General features: G+C 38.1%; 1 protein-coding gene across 1 annotated transcript in view; it reads left to right on the forward strand.

The window, feature by feature from the left end:
* The first annotated feature begins 354 nt into the window (after window positions 1-354).
* The window catches only part of nfatc2a (nuclear factor of activated T cells 2a), a 30,517-nt gene continuing 16,686 nt past the window's right edge, over window positions 355-14,185 (forward strand). The window contains exons 1-5 of the mRNA XM_081387697.1: window positions 355-780; window positions 3,338-4,265; window positions 6,030-6,198; window positions 10,899-11,101; window positions 11,213-11,385. Of these exons, the coding sequence (XP_081243823.1) occupies window positions 657-780; window positions 3,338-4,265; window positions 6,030-6,198; window positions 10,899-11,101; window positions 11,213-11,385 (1,597 nt within the window). The 5' untranslated portion in view covers window positions 355-656. The remainder of the gene's footprint in view (window positions 781-3,337; window positions 4,266-6,029; window positions 6,199-10,898; window positions 11,102-11,212; window positions 11,386-14,185) is intronic.

Consider the following 14,185-nt stretch of genomic DNA (forward strand, 5'->3'; position numbering starts at 1 on the left):
TAGATAGATAGATAGATAGATAGATAGATAGATAGATAGATAGATAGATAGACAGACAGACAGACAGACAGACAGATAGTTAGCTAGATGACCACAAGTTACAATTCTAAAATAGGCCTCCAATTACAAACAGTTCTCTTGCTCATTGTGAGTTGATGAACACCCGGGGGCAGCAGTTATACGGGATGAAGCTGGGATTCAGTTCACACCCGCTCAGATGTTAAACTGTGACCAAGAGCGAGTTACTTTTGTCGCAGTTATTATAACTAGTGTCTGTCAACAGGAGGCGCGTGTCAACCACTTTATCACCTCATGATTGACAGAATATATTATGCTCCCTATACTACAACAAACACACAGACAAACCTTCTCAAACTGTCACTCTATCACACACGAGCGACGCGACGCACTCAACGCGTTCCGTTGCGTCCATTCGGAACGCGCGCTGTTCACTGGAAGCTGTTTCTGTCACCGGTCGAGTAAATGGGGGTGTGAGTGAAGTTTAGGCGGAAGTTGAACTTGCACTATTTCACGTCTGTCTGTCGTTCGTTCTCATTCATGCGTTTGGAAGCTCGAATCCCCGCGTGCAAAACAGCCGGCGTTCTCTCGACACGTTTCTGAAGTTGCTGTGGTGTAAATAAATCAGATTGAGACAGATGAGCTCTTTTTACGGCGATAAGGCTGCGATAGGGCTGGCTGAGGAGCTCAGTCAGGTGAACTGTCAGGATGAGCTGGAGTTTGACTATCTTTTTGAGTATGGAACCACCACGGGACTTCAAGGTTTGTTTCACTGAACTTCTGTGTAAAATATGTGCTGAAGAATAGAATGAGCAGCATAATGAGATCTGGCTGTTTAAACTATTGCAAAAGAAGACATAAGCATGAAATACTGTTTGTATGTATGTGTGAATTTGATTTAATAGCTTATAATACATACCTTAATAAAAGATACATGGGGACAGAAACGCTCCCCTGTGATGATTTGAAACTATTTTATATTTAGTAATATAAAAAAGATAGTAATATTACAATGTAATATTTTAATATTTTATTAGGCTAATTATTGTTAAATGTATAGATTTATATCTGAAATCAGTATTTTAATAACAAACAATCACTGTCCAAAATACTGCTGTCATTACCATTTCACCAGACATTTTAGACTGCAATTGCATTTCTCCAAAAACACTTCAAATTTGGTTATGATGGAAATGACAGGAGTGCTCATCTCGTCCAACAGAAGAACAGTTTGGAAATGTAATTCATTTCTTAGATTAACTATCAAAAGTAGCAGTAGGTGACAGTGTCATCAATTCCTTAATGTTAAAGTTAATTGACAGCTAGCTAACTTGGTGTGAAGTGTTGATGCATGTTGTGTGTGATGGTAATGACATTTGAAATTGAACTTGCTAACACAACATCACAAGTTAAACCAAAATAGGGCATGTGATAAATAACAGAATGCAAATTTTCTGTAGAATGACTGACTACATTTCTCAAAATGTGTACTATGCAATAAAGCACACAACTTAGAAAACTATATCTCACAATGTAATGCGAGGAAATGAACCAGAACAAGGTTGCTTATTGACTGGACTGCCAAAAGGGTAAAAATCAGGTTTGGAAGTAAAAATCCTATTAATTTTCTTCATAGGGGATTTGATTTTTAACAATAACGTATAACCCTTTAAAGATAGGCCTACTATGAGCTACAAAGTTCGTTAATCGATGGTATATGTTTCAGCCTGCATTATTTCAACTTAAAGTAGGCCTAATCATGTTTAACGGCTGAATTCTTGGTGAAAAACTACTTAACTACTTAAATTACAGAAATCAACATCTTTAAATCAATAGTTTCATATTGCTCTATTGTTTTTAATTTGATTGTCATTCTCAGTGCTTCATGGGATTGTAGTTCTTTCCCTCATTAAACCGTCAAGTACATATCTTTCTCTTTTTGTCTGATTTTTAAATACTTTTTTGCTTCAAATCAAAGTTTGTAATGTTGTGATTCGTAGCTGATTGGTTTGGTGGTTCATGGATACTTTTTTAAAATTCCTATAGGAAAAATACTTCCGGAACCAAGGCCACTGATAAAGTGTAGCCTATTATTGAGCACCACTTGCAGAATAAATTGTCATGTGACCGCTATCTTTGTTATTTTAAAGGGGCCCTATTATGCTTTTTTACATTTTCAACTTTCTTTAGTGTGTAATGTTGCTGTTTGAGCATGAAAAATGTCTGCAAAGTTACAAAGCACAAAGTCCCTCCAGCAGGAGTTATTCTATATGTGACCCTGGAGCACAAAACCAGTCACATGGGTCAATTTTTTAATTGAGATTTATACATCACATATAAGCTTTCCATTGATGTATGGTTTGTTAGGATAGGATAATATTCCTGAGATACAACTATTTGAAAATCTGGAATCTGAGGATGCAAAAAAATGTAAACATTGAGAAAATCGTCTTTAAAGTTGTCCATTTATGTTCGCGATTGTGCTGCATTCACTCACAAAAATAAATGTTTTATATATTCACAGTAGGAAATTTACAAAATATCTTCATGGAACATGATCTTTACTTAATATCCTAATGATTTTGGTATAAGAGAAAAATTGATCATTTTGACCCATACAATGTATTGTTGGCTATTGCCACAAATATACCCGTGCGACTTGTGACTGGTTTTGTGATTCAGGGTCACATATATCAGTAACTGTTTCTAAACTCGCTGAAACGACTCGAGAGTCTTGAGCTTTCTTCCGGGAACGAACATGTCTAAATAATCCTAATTTAAATAATTCCCGCCCAAAGTATACGTAAGTAACTGGGACGAGGCCTGGTTGAGTTGTGTTGAATCTCTTATGGTAAGGGGTGGGACATATCCCAAACATGCTCGAAGCAGTTGACCAATCACAACACACTGATCCAGGCGACCAATCAGAGCACATTGTGCTTTTTGGAAAGAGGGGCTTCGTAGAGACAGGAACTAAACAGGAGTGTGTTTCCCAAAGCCAACTATGGTCGCAAGTTCCGTCGTTACCAATAGAGTTCAATGGAAATTGCGATCAGAGTTGGCCAACGATGCTTTTAGGAAACGCACCCCGGAGCGTTACTGACAAACTGCGGGAAGAGAGGAACTGCAACAATGTCAAATATGTGAAAAAGAATGTGTTTTTGAATATCCAAGCATGAAAACCTATTCTAGCAGACCCAGAAAACAAAATCAAGACTTTGTAAAAGGGCATAATAGGTCCCCTTTAAATAGTAGACACAGACAGCAGTGTTTGAGTTTTTGGACACTCTTAAACACTTTCTTTCTTTTACTGTTATAGATGAGCAAAGCATCTCCTCCGACAAAGATCTCATCTCTCCTCCCAGCCTGTCCTATCCTCTGGTGGAAGCCTCACCATACGGCATCAAGCCGTGTGCGTCTTCCTACACGGAGGTCAACACTGAAGGTCTCTCTGGCTACGAGCAACTGGAGGCAAAGAACTACCAGGAGTACGGCAGACCCAACAGCCAGGCACTGAGCCCCCGAATTGAGATTACTCCCTCCCGCGAGCACTATAGTCATGGTCGAGACTCCCTCCAGAACCATCTCGTGAACACCAGCCCCAGTCCCGGGCTCACCGTTCCCGGTCACGATCCTCTGGCCTACAGGGAGCCGCAGTGCCTGAGTCCCGCCAGTAGCAACTCATCCACCTCCTGGCACTCGGAAAACCTCTCGCCCTGGGCCTCGCCCTGCGTTTCGCCCAGCAACAGCCAGGCGACTGGAGATCTCTGCCCACGACTTCAGGGCGTCCACACGGGCTCCCCTCGAACCAGTCCGGGCACTTCTCCACGAACCAGCCTGGCCGAGGACGGCTGTGTTGGGCCGCGCTCTCCTTCCCCCCGGGCCGGCTCGCGTTCCACCTCCCCTCTATGCAAACGCACCTACGAGATGTACAGGAACCCCAACCTGGTGCCGGTGGCCCGATCACGCAGCCCATCACCCCACGGTGGCCATGAAGAGCAGCACGCCGGCCATTATGGCTCAAATAACCTCTCAGGGTCCATGAATGGGTTCGGCGTTGGCCAGGCTACTTCCATTCCAACCAAGATCGTGAAGACTAACCAGCAGGCCTACCCGCTCTACCCAGACAACCACACTGAGAGTTACCTGGTGTCATGTGACCAGGATATGAAGAACAAACCTGGCCCTGAATCTTTCTTCGTAATCCCCCAAATCTGGCCTAAACAGCTGGTGCCTGGCATATGCAGGTAACAATTGTCATACTTTTCTTTCTATGCAGGGTTTGCTTGTAGAGGGACACAATTTTGATAGGAATTTAATAAGTATAGTTATTTGCTATTTGTTGCCACTACAGATAGTTAAATTATGTCTATATTTGTCCTTAAAATCTTTTCATTGTACTCTTAAACCTGGGTGCCAATACCAATACCAGTTTAGAAAGTTGGGTAAACGATGACCGATATGCATATGAATACATAATACAATTGAATGAAAATAAATGATCCTCAAACAATATCTGTTATTAACATTATAGCTTGAAAAATAAGTATAAATCCTGCACACTACTCAAACATGCATCATTACGAAATTTTATTTGCACGTTTTGGTTAATCAACCTTTTTCAGGCTTATGCTTTCTAAAGATGATTTTAGAAGACTTATAAGATCATTACAAATCACACAGTATGACGCAAGTGTCTTCAGCATGCGCTAGTGGTAAACAAATAGGGCAAGATGGATCGCACTTTAGCAGTTGAGGTTTTTATGTGCGCTGAAAAAAAGAGGAGGAAGCGAAAGAGGAGAATATGGATGTGGTCATGGCTAGGTAAAAGAGGCCGACACTTTTGCAAATGAAGCTTGAGGTAAGTAGTTTTAAGTTTTAGCGCCATGTCGCTCTGATCAATACGCCATTTCATGTTGCATTTTCATTGGCTAGTCAGTAGACGCAGGTCGTAGAAGCAAACACACTGTGATGATCATGCTGGATTTCTGACACTGTTAGAAAATTATCATTAAACTATATTTGGTCGCAAGACCGTGACAACGACAGTCTTGAATCTCTCTCACTCTATGACGTAGCCATGACCACAGAAATCGCCACAATGGCTCATCTTTCGTCTGGGACAGCCCAAAATCCTACAATGTGTACCAGGCATTACTCAGTGTTCTTTAATAGTGTGCAGAATTTATTCATGTTTATATTGGACTTTTATCCGATGCACCTACCTACAAATGATTTGTGTGTGAAAGGTACTATATTTCCTGTTTAAAATATTTATTTAAAAATGTGTAATATTTTTGGTCTATTATCTGTTGACAAAGCTGTCAATCAGCTGAGCAAGCATAGCTATTGGCCGGTGCAGATAATCTTAAAATAAATGTGAAAAATTGTACACTAATGTTCAAAAGTCTCTAATGCTCACCAAAACTGTATTTATTTGATTCAAAATACAGTAAAAACAGTAATATTATCACAATTTAAAATAACTATTTTCTATTTGAATATATTATAAAATGTAATTTATACTCTAGTCTTCAGTGTCACATGATCCTTTAGAAATCATTCAAATATGATGATTTGCTGCTCAAGAAACATTTCTTATTATTATTATCAGTGTTGAAAACAATAGTGCTGCTTAATTTTTTTTTTTTTAGCTTTCTTTGAAAGTCGAAAAGAACAATTGATTTGAAATGGAAATCTTCTGTAACAGTCTAAATGTCTTTACTGCCAATTTTAATTAATTTAATGTGTCCTTGCTGGATAAAATTCTTAATTTCTTTTCTTTTTTTTAGAAAAGGGAATCTTACTGACCCCAAACTTGTTTTGAACTTAAATCCAAGTACAAAAACATGTTTTAGTTGTGTGTAGTTTGATCTGCTATCAGTCACACACTCTTATAACATATAAGGTGACACAATCTGTAAAACCCTCATGCACCTGCTGCTCTATTCATGCAACAAATCGGATATGTGAAGCAAATGAGCATGGCTATCATCTTTCATCTCTCCCAGCATCCCCGTGGCTTCCCTGCCCCCCCTGGAGTGGCCCCTACCGAGCCGCAGCGATCAGTACGAGCTCCACGTGGAGGTGCAGCCCAAACCCCACCACAGAGCCCACTATGAGACCGAGGGAAGCCGAGGGGCGGTCAAAGCCCCTACTGGAGGTCACCCTGTGGTCCAGGTGGGTGTTCATTCTGTCTTCTAGACGTGCGTGTGAAGGTATTTCCTTGTCATTATGCAGCGTGAGGTGATTTTGCCCCAGGGTCAGGCCTATGAAAATGGCCCTCTGCTCTTCTGTGCGTTGTCCGATCGTTTATCCACCCTCGCACAAATGAATGCACTCTTTCATTACTTGTGCATGCTGTAAGATGAGCCTAAAGTCGTGCTTGCAGATAAATCTCGAATCCTAATTATTTAAACGTCAGCTCGTAACTCGTTCAGCACTGTTTACGCCACATACATGAATAAAACCTCAAATAATGTGGATTTCTAAGCCATGAGTATGGATGGACTCTGTTAATCTAAATATCTAAAACTACTTGGTGATTCAATTACAAAGCAAGCACCCAAAACAATCATTTATTTTATTTAAAAAAAAAAAAAAATGTATTTGTATTATTTGTATTTATGTTATATATATTTTTTATTTTATTGTTATTGTATAATTTTTTTTTACAATTATTTATTTGTTTTTATTAATAGCATTTTAATTTTTTATTTGCATTACTTTTACATTTTTATTTTATATATTTATATATTTTATTTAATTTTTTAAATATATTTATTTATTTGTTGTATTTAATTCAATTTTTGATTATTTTTCATGGTGGTTATTTTTATTTTTAGATTTTTATCATAGAGACTTTGGGGTTTTAGAGCAGAAGGTATTGCGATTTATTTTTATTTACTGCTTTTTGATTTGCTTTCATGTTGCTTGAACTCTTCAGGAAGTTGAGTTTGTCCAGAGGTTTTGCAGACGCAGTAATGGCAGCTGTATCCTGAAGACACATGATATTGCTCAGTTTGTTTACCACTTAAAGTTTGATGTTGCTCTGGTAACAGTTTATGTGAAAGCCCTCTTGTTGCTTTTTGCTCTCTCAATGTAAACCATCTTTAATGGTCTTGTTAGCGGAGCGGCCAGCATCCTTCCGATGTCAGCGCTCTGGTAAAGATTGCAGACTGCCTTGGCAAAGCCAAAATGTTTAATGCTTTCCATTCCCTGGCGCTCGCTGTGGTCAGTGCAGCTCCTCGCTAGCCAATCACGTGGCGGGGAGTTACTCAGGACTGCTCCTTCCTCTACTTTACTTTTCCGACCTCACGACTGACTCACCGCTCGCCAGCTGCCATGGCAACCAGGTTCTCAGATGGCCCATGGAAACGGCCGTGTTTACCCAATTCATGAGGCCCAGCTCTCGTACCCGACTCACTCACCTGTGTCTTAAAAAGCTTTTTCTAAATGATTAATGTTTGTTAAATATTAATAAATTGTTATAACTAAAACTATTCATATTATAAATAATATACTATTACAGTCACAGGATGTTTAAATATAAATAATAAATATTTTAGAATTTTGTTTATTTGTTTTTTATGCATCTTTTAATTATTGGTTTTATTTATTTATGATTTATTTGTTTTTGTATGTTTTATTGGTTTTATTTCTGTTTTATTAATTTGCTTTATTTAGGTTTTATTTATTTATTTGTTTATGATTTATTTATTTATGTTTTTAATTGTTTTATATTTATTTATGTTTTGTTTATGTACAATCATATTTTATTTATTTCAGTTTTATTTTATTTTATTATTTATTTAATGCTAGCTTTGTTTATTTGTTTGATTGATTGTTTTATTTATTTTTGTTTTATTATTTATTTGTTTTATTTATATATTTATGTGTTTATTTTGCGATAAAATATGACTCAGATATGTTTCGTAGTACATGGTGTGATATTCAGTCTTAGAAAAAATATATACAATTTATTTGGATGGCAAATTTTAAATAATTTTCATGTTAAATCCACTATTGTTTCATATAGAATTGTTCTAGAGCCTATACAGATTTAATGCAATTACATCAGAAATAGCTGTAACTAAAATTCCAGAAAAATTAAGAGTAATCCCATACTTTACTTTTTCAAGGGACAAGTAATTAAATTACAGTAATTAATTACTTAGTAATGCATTTCACCAAACACTGGAAGTGACCAAAGCAAACGTGACTAAAGCAAACGTGTCAGTTTTCCCTCCATTTAATCTCATTGCTGCCTAGAAGAAATAGAGATATTTAATTTATGATTTGTCTTTCTCAGATGTTGCTTTTAAGCTGGACTTATCATATTCTCTTATGAAGAGCCAATTAGAGATCAGTTTACTGTACTGTTACTAGTACTGTCTGCAATGCTCCAAACACACACATTTCATCCCCCTTATCTGATGCAGCATTGTTTTTGGCCCACTTTTGTCCATCAAACATGAATTTGTAATGTTGACACATGCCCTGCTCACTGTGCTTTTGATATCCAGAGTAAATTTAGCTGCATCTTCATGCTCTGTGGTTTCTGCACACTTCCTTCCGATGTAGACGCGTTTTTTTTTTTTTTTAAGAGTGCACATCAAATTTGTTACCTGCTTTTATGTGTCATCTGCTTTCAGTATTCACATGACTCTGCTTGTGCAGTCTTGTCATGGTGATTTAAATTTTTTCAGTAAATTGCAAAATGAGACCGTAGTAACAATAGTCCATTTTTCTCTACAATCAGTCACTTGCAAAAGAAGTGCTGTAGTGTATTTTTTTGATAGTGCCTACTAGTGCTTTAATTTATCATACAATTGGTCATGTGTGGTTTTGACATAAACTTAGTTAGTTATTTAACAAAAGTGAGACATTTGATATGTTATGCTCTAAACTGTCTGTTTCAGAAGGAAATATATCAACACAGAAAAGAAAACTGAGGTTGGGATTTTCAAGGATATGAACTGCCATTTACAAGGGTTGCAGGTTCAATATGAAGTAAAAGTGACCATCATTGCTTTGTCATCAAAGTGCCCTTGAGCAATGCATTTATCTTTAATTGCAGGGATTGTCCCTACAATTAGTTAACCTCAAGTTGTTTCAACAGAAAAGTTAAGCTCGATAAATTATCAAGTAGCTTTTTCGCCCTCATATTAAATCAAAACTTGTATTTTTCCTGCACAAAGCCCGTTATCCTTAAATCCCCCCTTAAATTACGCTCTCCAAAAATCGTTGTGAAATGCGTGTAGTTAAAAGGTAGCTCGAGAAACCCTGTTTTGTTGTGCACATTATCTAACTCATCTACAACAAAATGACAAGGCCAGAGTTGTTTTTCTCATTGGACATGCCATGTTTTGCATATGAAAATGTGACCCATTTGCCTCTGTGTCGAACAGGATTTGAAAGCCCTTCTGAATTATTAACCTTCAGTGCAGGAATTCAGACACAAACTAAGATGCATCTGTGCAATTTCACATTCATCTGCATATGCATAAACCATTTTGGCACTCAGCCACTGTGGACATCCCTGAGGGTTTAATACTGCATGATTTCCAGAATGCCATACCAGACTCATTCAGTTTTTGATTTGAATTTAAGAGTTTATCTTCCACAATCAATCAACTGACACTGGAAGGACCCAGGCCACAAACATTGCCACAGTCAGAGCTCGCGATTGACTCATTGGTTTCCTGTAGAGTTTGAAGGAGATGAATCGGTGAAGGAAAGACGTTTGCAGACTGCACACACCCTTCTGGCTTGTGTTCAAGGTTTTCGGAGATGCTAATGTTTCCAGCAGGTCTGTGCTTCCCAACCAGGAGAGCAGACCTTCGCTAAAATAGTTGCTCCGGCCGCACTATTATATATATATGTATGTATGAGGCCTAACATTTTGCCATAAATATGTTTTACCAGCCATAGGCAGTAATGACACCAACATTTTACGTGGCAGTAAAAATACACAAATTCGATACTACAGCTACAGCTGCTAGCCTAACTAAAATACATTTAAAACATTAAAGACAAGTCAGTAGTACAATAAAAAACAAATGATCAAATTATAAGCCAAAGTAATAAAGCAAATGCAAAATAACACTGCATAGTCGTCATTGTATAAATTAAACATCCTGATTTATTAATCCTTATCAAAGTTACAAATGTTATTCAATCAAAAGCAGTGAGTGATTTTTTTTTTTTTTGTCCTTTGTTGATTGATTAACATTAAAACACAGGAATATTAGGCTACTGTCACTTTAAGATAGAATGCACAGATCTAATATACTGATACTGATTTGCTCTTTCTCAACTGTTTACGTTCACTTAAGACATAACCGACTATGTTTACTAGTATACTCGCTATTTTTTGACAATTTTGTGTGAATTTGTCCGCTCAAGTGCAAGAAAACGTGAAAGAGAAGCTCAGTTTATTATTTGCAATTTAGTAACGAAATGAGCTCCCTTTTGCGTCATCTTGAATATTGTCGAGGCTTAAACTTTGGTGACGATGCAGCGCTGGCCCGTCAACTGTCCCGAGCATCGTTCACGTTTGTTCAAGTTCATGCATTGTTAGAATTAATAAACATGTTACCGGCCAACTGGCGAGTGTCACCGTTTCATACACTCGCTAATGCCGATTTTTGTTATGCAGTTAATAGTTTCCACAAAGATATAAAGCAGCACAACTGTTTTCAATAATAATCAGAAATGTTTCTTGAGCATCAAATCAGCTTATTACAATGATTTTTGAAGGATCGTGTGACACTGAAGACTGGAGTAAATAATGCTGAAAATGTAGCTTTGCATCACAGGAATAAATTACATTTTAAAATACATTCAAATTTGACTTTTTTGCACTTTTCTGTGTGCAGTTACGTGGATACAGGGGCAAGGAGCCGCTTGGTTTGCAGATCTTCATTGGCACGGCAGACGAGCGAATCCTGAAGCCTCACGCTTTCTATCAGGTCCATCGCATTACCGGCAAAACCGTCACCACCACCAGCTACGAGAAGATCATCAACGGCACCAAAGTCTTGGAAATTCCTCTTGAGCCAAAGAATAACATGAAAGCAATGTGAGTACGCTTTATGGATGATGGTTCTTTCAGATAAATGCATTTTACACGATGGTTTCCACTTTTTTGGTTTTAAATGTGCACACTAACATGGTAGAAATTACTTCTCAGAATTGATTGCGCCGGGATTCTCAAGCTTCGGAATGCAGACATCGAGCTGCGGAAAGGCGAGACGGACATTGGGCGTAAAAACACGCGTGTTCGACTGGTATTTCGTATTCACATTCCCCAACAAGGAGGTCAACATTTGTCTCTGCAAGTTGCTTCACATCCCATTGAATGCTGTGAGTACATTTAGACTTTAAGGAGTCCTGTTAAACCCTTTTACAAAGAATAGGTTCTGCTTGAGTAGGTATCTACTAGAATAGGTTTCCATGCTTGAATGTTAAAGAAACACATTATTTTCACCATATTTGACATTGTTGCAGCACCTCTCTTCCCATTCTGTCAGTAACGCTCTGTTTATGAAGCCCCTCCTTCTGAAAAGCACAATGTGCTCTGATTGGTTGGCATCATCAGTGTTTTGATTGGTCAACCACTTCAAGCGTGTTTTGGAAATGTCCCGCCCCTTACCATAACCGTGAATTTCAACACACTACTACTAACTCAACCAGGCCTCGTCCCTTTATTTTGCGTGTGGGAATTATTTAAATGAGGAATATTGTGGCGTGTTCCCGGAAGAAAACTAAAGACTCGAGTTAGTTCAGAAACAGTTACTGATATACAGAATAACTCCTTTGGAGTGGCTTGGAGCAGACATTTTTCACGCTTAAACAGCAACATTACACACTAAAGAAACAGAAACAGTTACTGATATACAGAATAACTCCTTTGGAGTGGCTTGGAGCAGACATTTTTCACGCTTAAACAGCAACATTACACACTAAAGAAAGCTTAAAGGGATACTTCACCTCTGGGAAGATGAATGTGTATTTAAAATAGGTCATTTAAGTAGAAGAAATGTGGAGAAATTTTTGAATTTGGAGCTTTCTAGACTGAGAAAAGCCAGAAAATGTATTTTTGGCTTATGTGGATGAAAGACAACAACTCCCAGAATGCACTTGCTTCGCTGCCTTAGGAGGCCACGCCTACCGGTTAGAGAGCACAGTTGAAAACAACAAGGCTAGCCTAAGTAAGTGATGAGTTTGCCAGGGATTTAGAGACCCAAAATGTCCGGGATTCGGCTTTTGCGTTCTACAGTCGCCATTCATCATGTTTACTGTGGCGAGCAGGACGAGGCTGACGGCCGCGGGAGAACGGCGCGAGGCCGGTGGCTTCATTACTGAGACGCGCCGGGTCTCGCATATCTCACGGAGGAGCGGGAATTTTCTTAGCAATGTTAAAACGCACATCAACCAACCAATCACTTGTTTAGCGTTCATGTAAACACTACAGTCAGATTCACCGATCGGAATTAATTCAGTTAGATTGAAACGAGAGGTGTGCATGTAAACAATGAATGGCGACCGCAGAACGCAAAAGCCGAATCCCGGACATTTTTAACAGTCTCGCCCGCCGGACAAGTCCGGGAAAAGGAAGATGGTAACCCCTACTTACTCAGCTTTCTCCTATTATTCAGCTTTCTCCACAGAACAAGAGCATGCTAGCTTAGCTTCCAAAGAAAGACGGCTGATACTGTGTACATTCTGTGAGTGAGATCCCACCCTGTATGGGCGGGTTGAAAACATGCGGAACAACGCCATCTACTGGCTGTAGTCTTTAGCCTCTGGACAGAAAATCCTCCGATGACGCAAAATGACGATTTTTGCGTCATCGGAGGATTTTTTCCAGACAAAAAATACATAAATCTCTCCTCTCAGGGGGATATGAGGGGGGAAAGCATGGTAATTCGAAAATACTACAGGTTTTCTACTAATACAAAGCTTAATGCTAAATCCTGAAGTAACCCTTAACCCTTAACCCCTTCCTGAAGATGGCTTAATACAAAAGCATAATAGGTCAATTTTAGGTGGTTGAGTGTACTTAATCAACATGAAATAAAAATGGGCCTTATTTACTTTCTTCTTTATTTTTCTTGATGGCTTAAACCTGACGGGTTCAGTGATTGAATGTTGTAATTTGGGTTTTGGTTGAATATTTGTCATGCTCTTATTAGATAGCAGGTGGCTTTGTCTTACATGTAATTCTACCGCTCTGTCTGGTTGCTCTGCTTCCTCCTCGGTTAGGTTTCGTTTGATGCAAACCAAGTTCAACGGAGCAAAAGAGGAATGAATTTAAAATTATCCTGATATACTCCCCAACCCCCTTTTTCTATTTTAGGAAGTTCAATCTTTTCTGTCAGGCACTGAGATATCATTGCTCTATTTGCAGATGTACTGTATCTCACCCTGTTCTCAGGTTGCAAGCTGTATTATTTAAGAGGAGAGCGTACGCTTCATTAATTCAGATTACGGCGCGCCACACATCTGTCTAAAGGTCACTCGTATTTGTTTTAATCAAAGTTGATGTTGCGGATATTATATCATAGATAAGTTTCATGAGTGCATGTCCTTAATATTGTGACAATAAACTTAATCTTGTAAAACAGGATTTAATACTCCATCAGCCTAGAATAAATAAATAAGGCGTTTAATATGCTGGATCAACCTGCCTTTTCGTTTACATGGCTTAATGTCAATTTGGCTGAAGCAAATTTAGCTAACTGTCCTAGTTAAAAACCTCTTAATTCCAATGCAAATAAAAAATGCATGAATTCCCGGAGATTTTGATTGTTGTTTTGATCAATCTGTTGTATGACTTGCATACTAACATCATAGTTTATTATTATTATTATTATTATTTATTATGGCTTGTATAATTTAGTAGGCAATTTAAATGTAGAGCATCCCAAGCAAAAATCACAGCATTATACATATAAATATTATATATTTTTTAATCATTTTATTTTATCCTTTTAAAATAACCTGAGGTTAAGTGCCTTTTTGGGAAACATTTTATTGGTCATTTAGCTGACATTTTTTTCATCCAAAGTGACTTATTGATTGCAGAATCAATATTTCGTGGACCAAGCAGGGGTTAAGTGACTCGCTCAAGGGAACAATTGTAATAGGGCTCTTAGTAACT

This window comes from Scardinius erythrophthalmus (assembly GCF_964197995.2).
Source record: "Scardinius erythrophthalmus genome assembly, chromosome: 15".
In the NCBI taxonomy this organism is placed as follows: Eukaryota; Metazoa; Chordata; class Actinopteri; order Cypriniformes; family Leuciscidae; genus Scardinius; species Scardinius erythrophthalmus.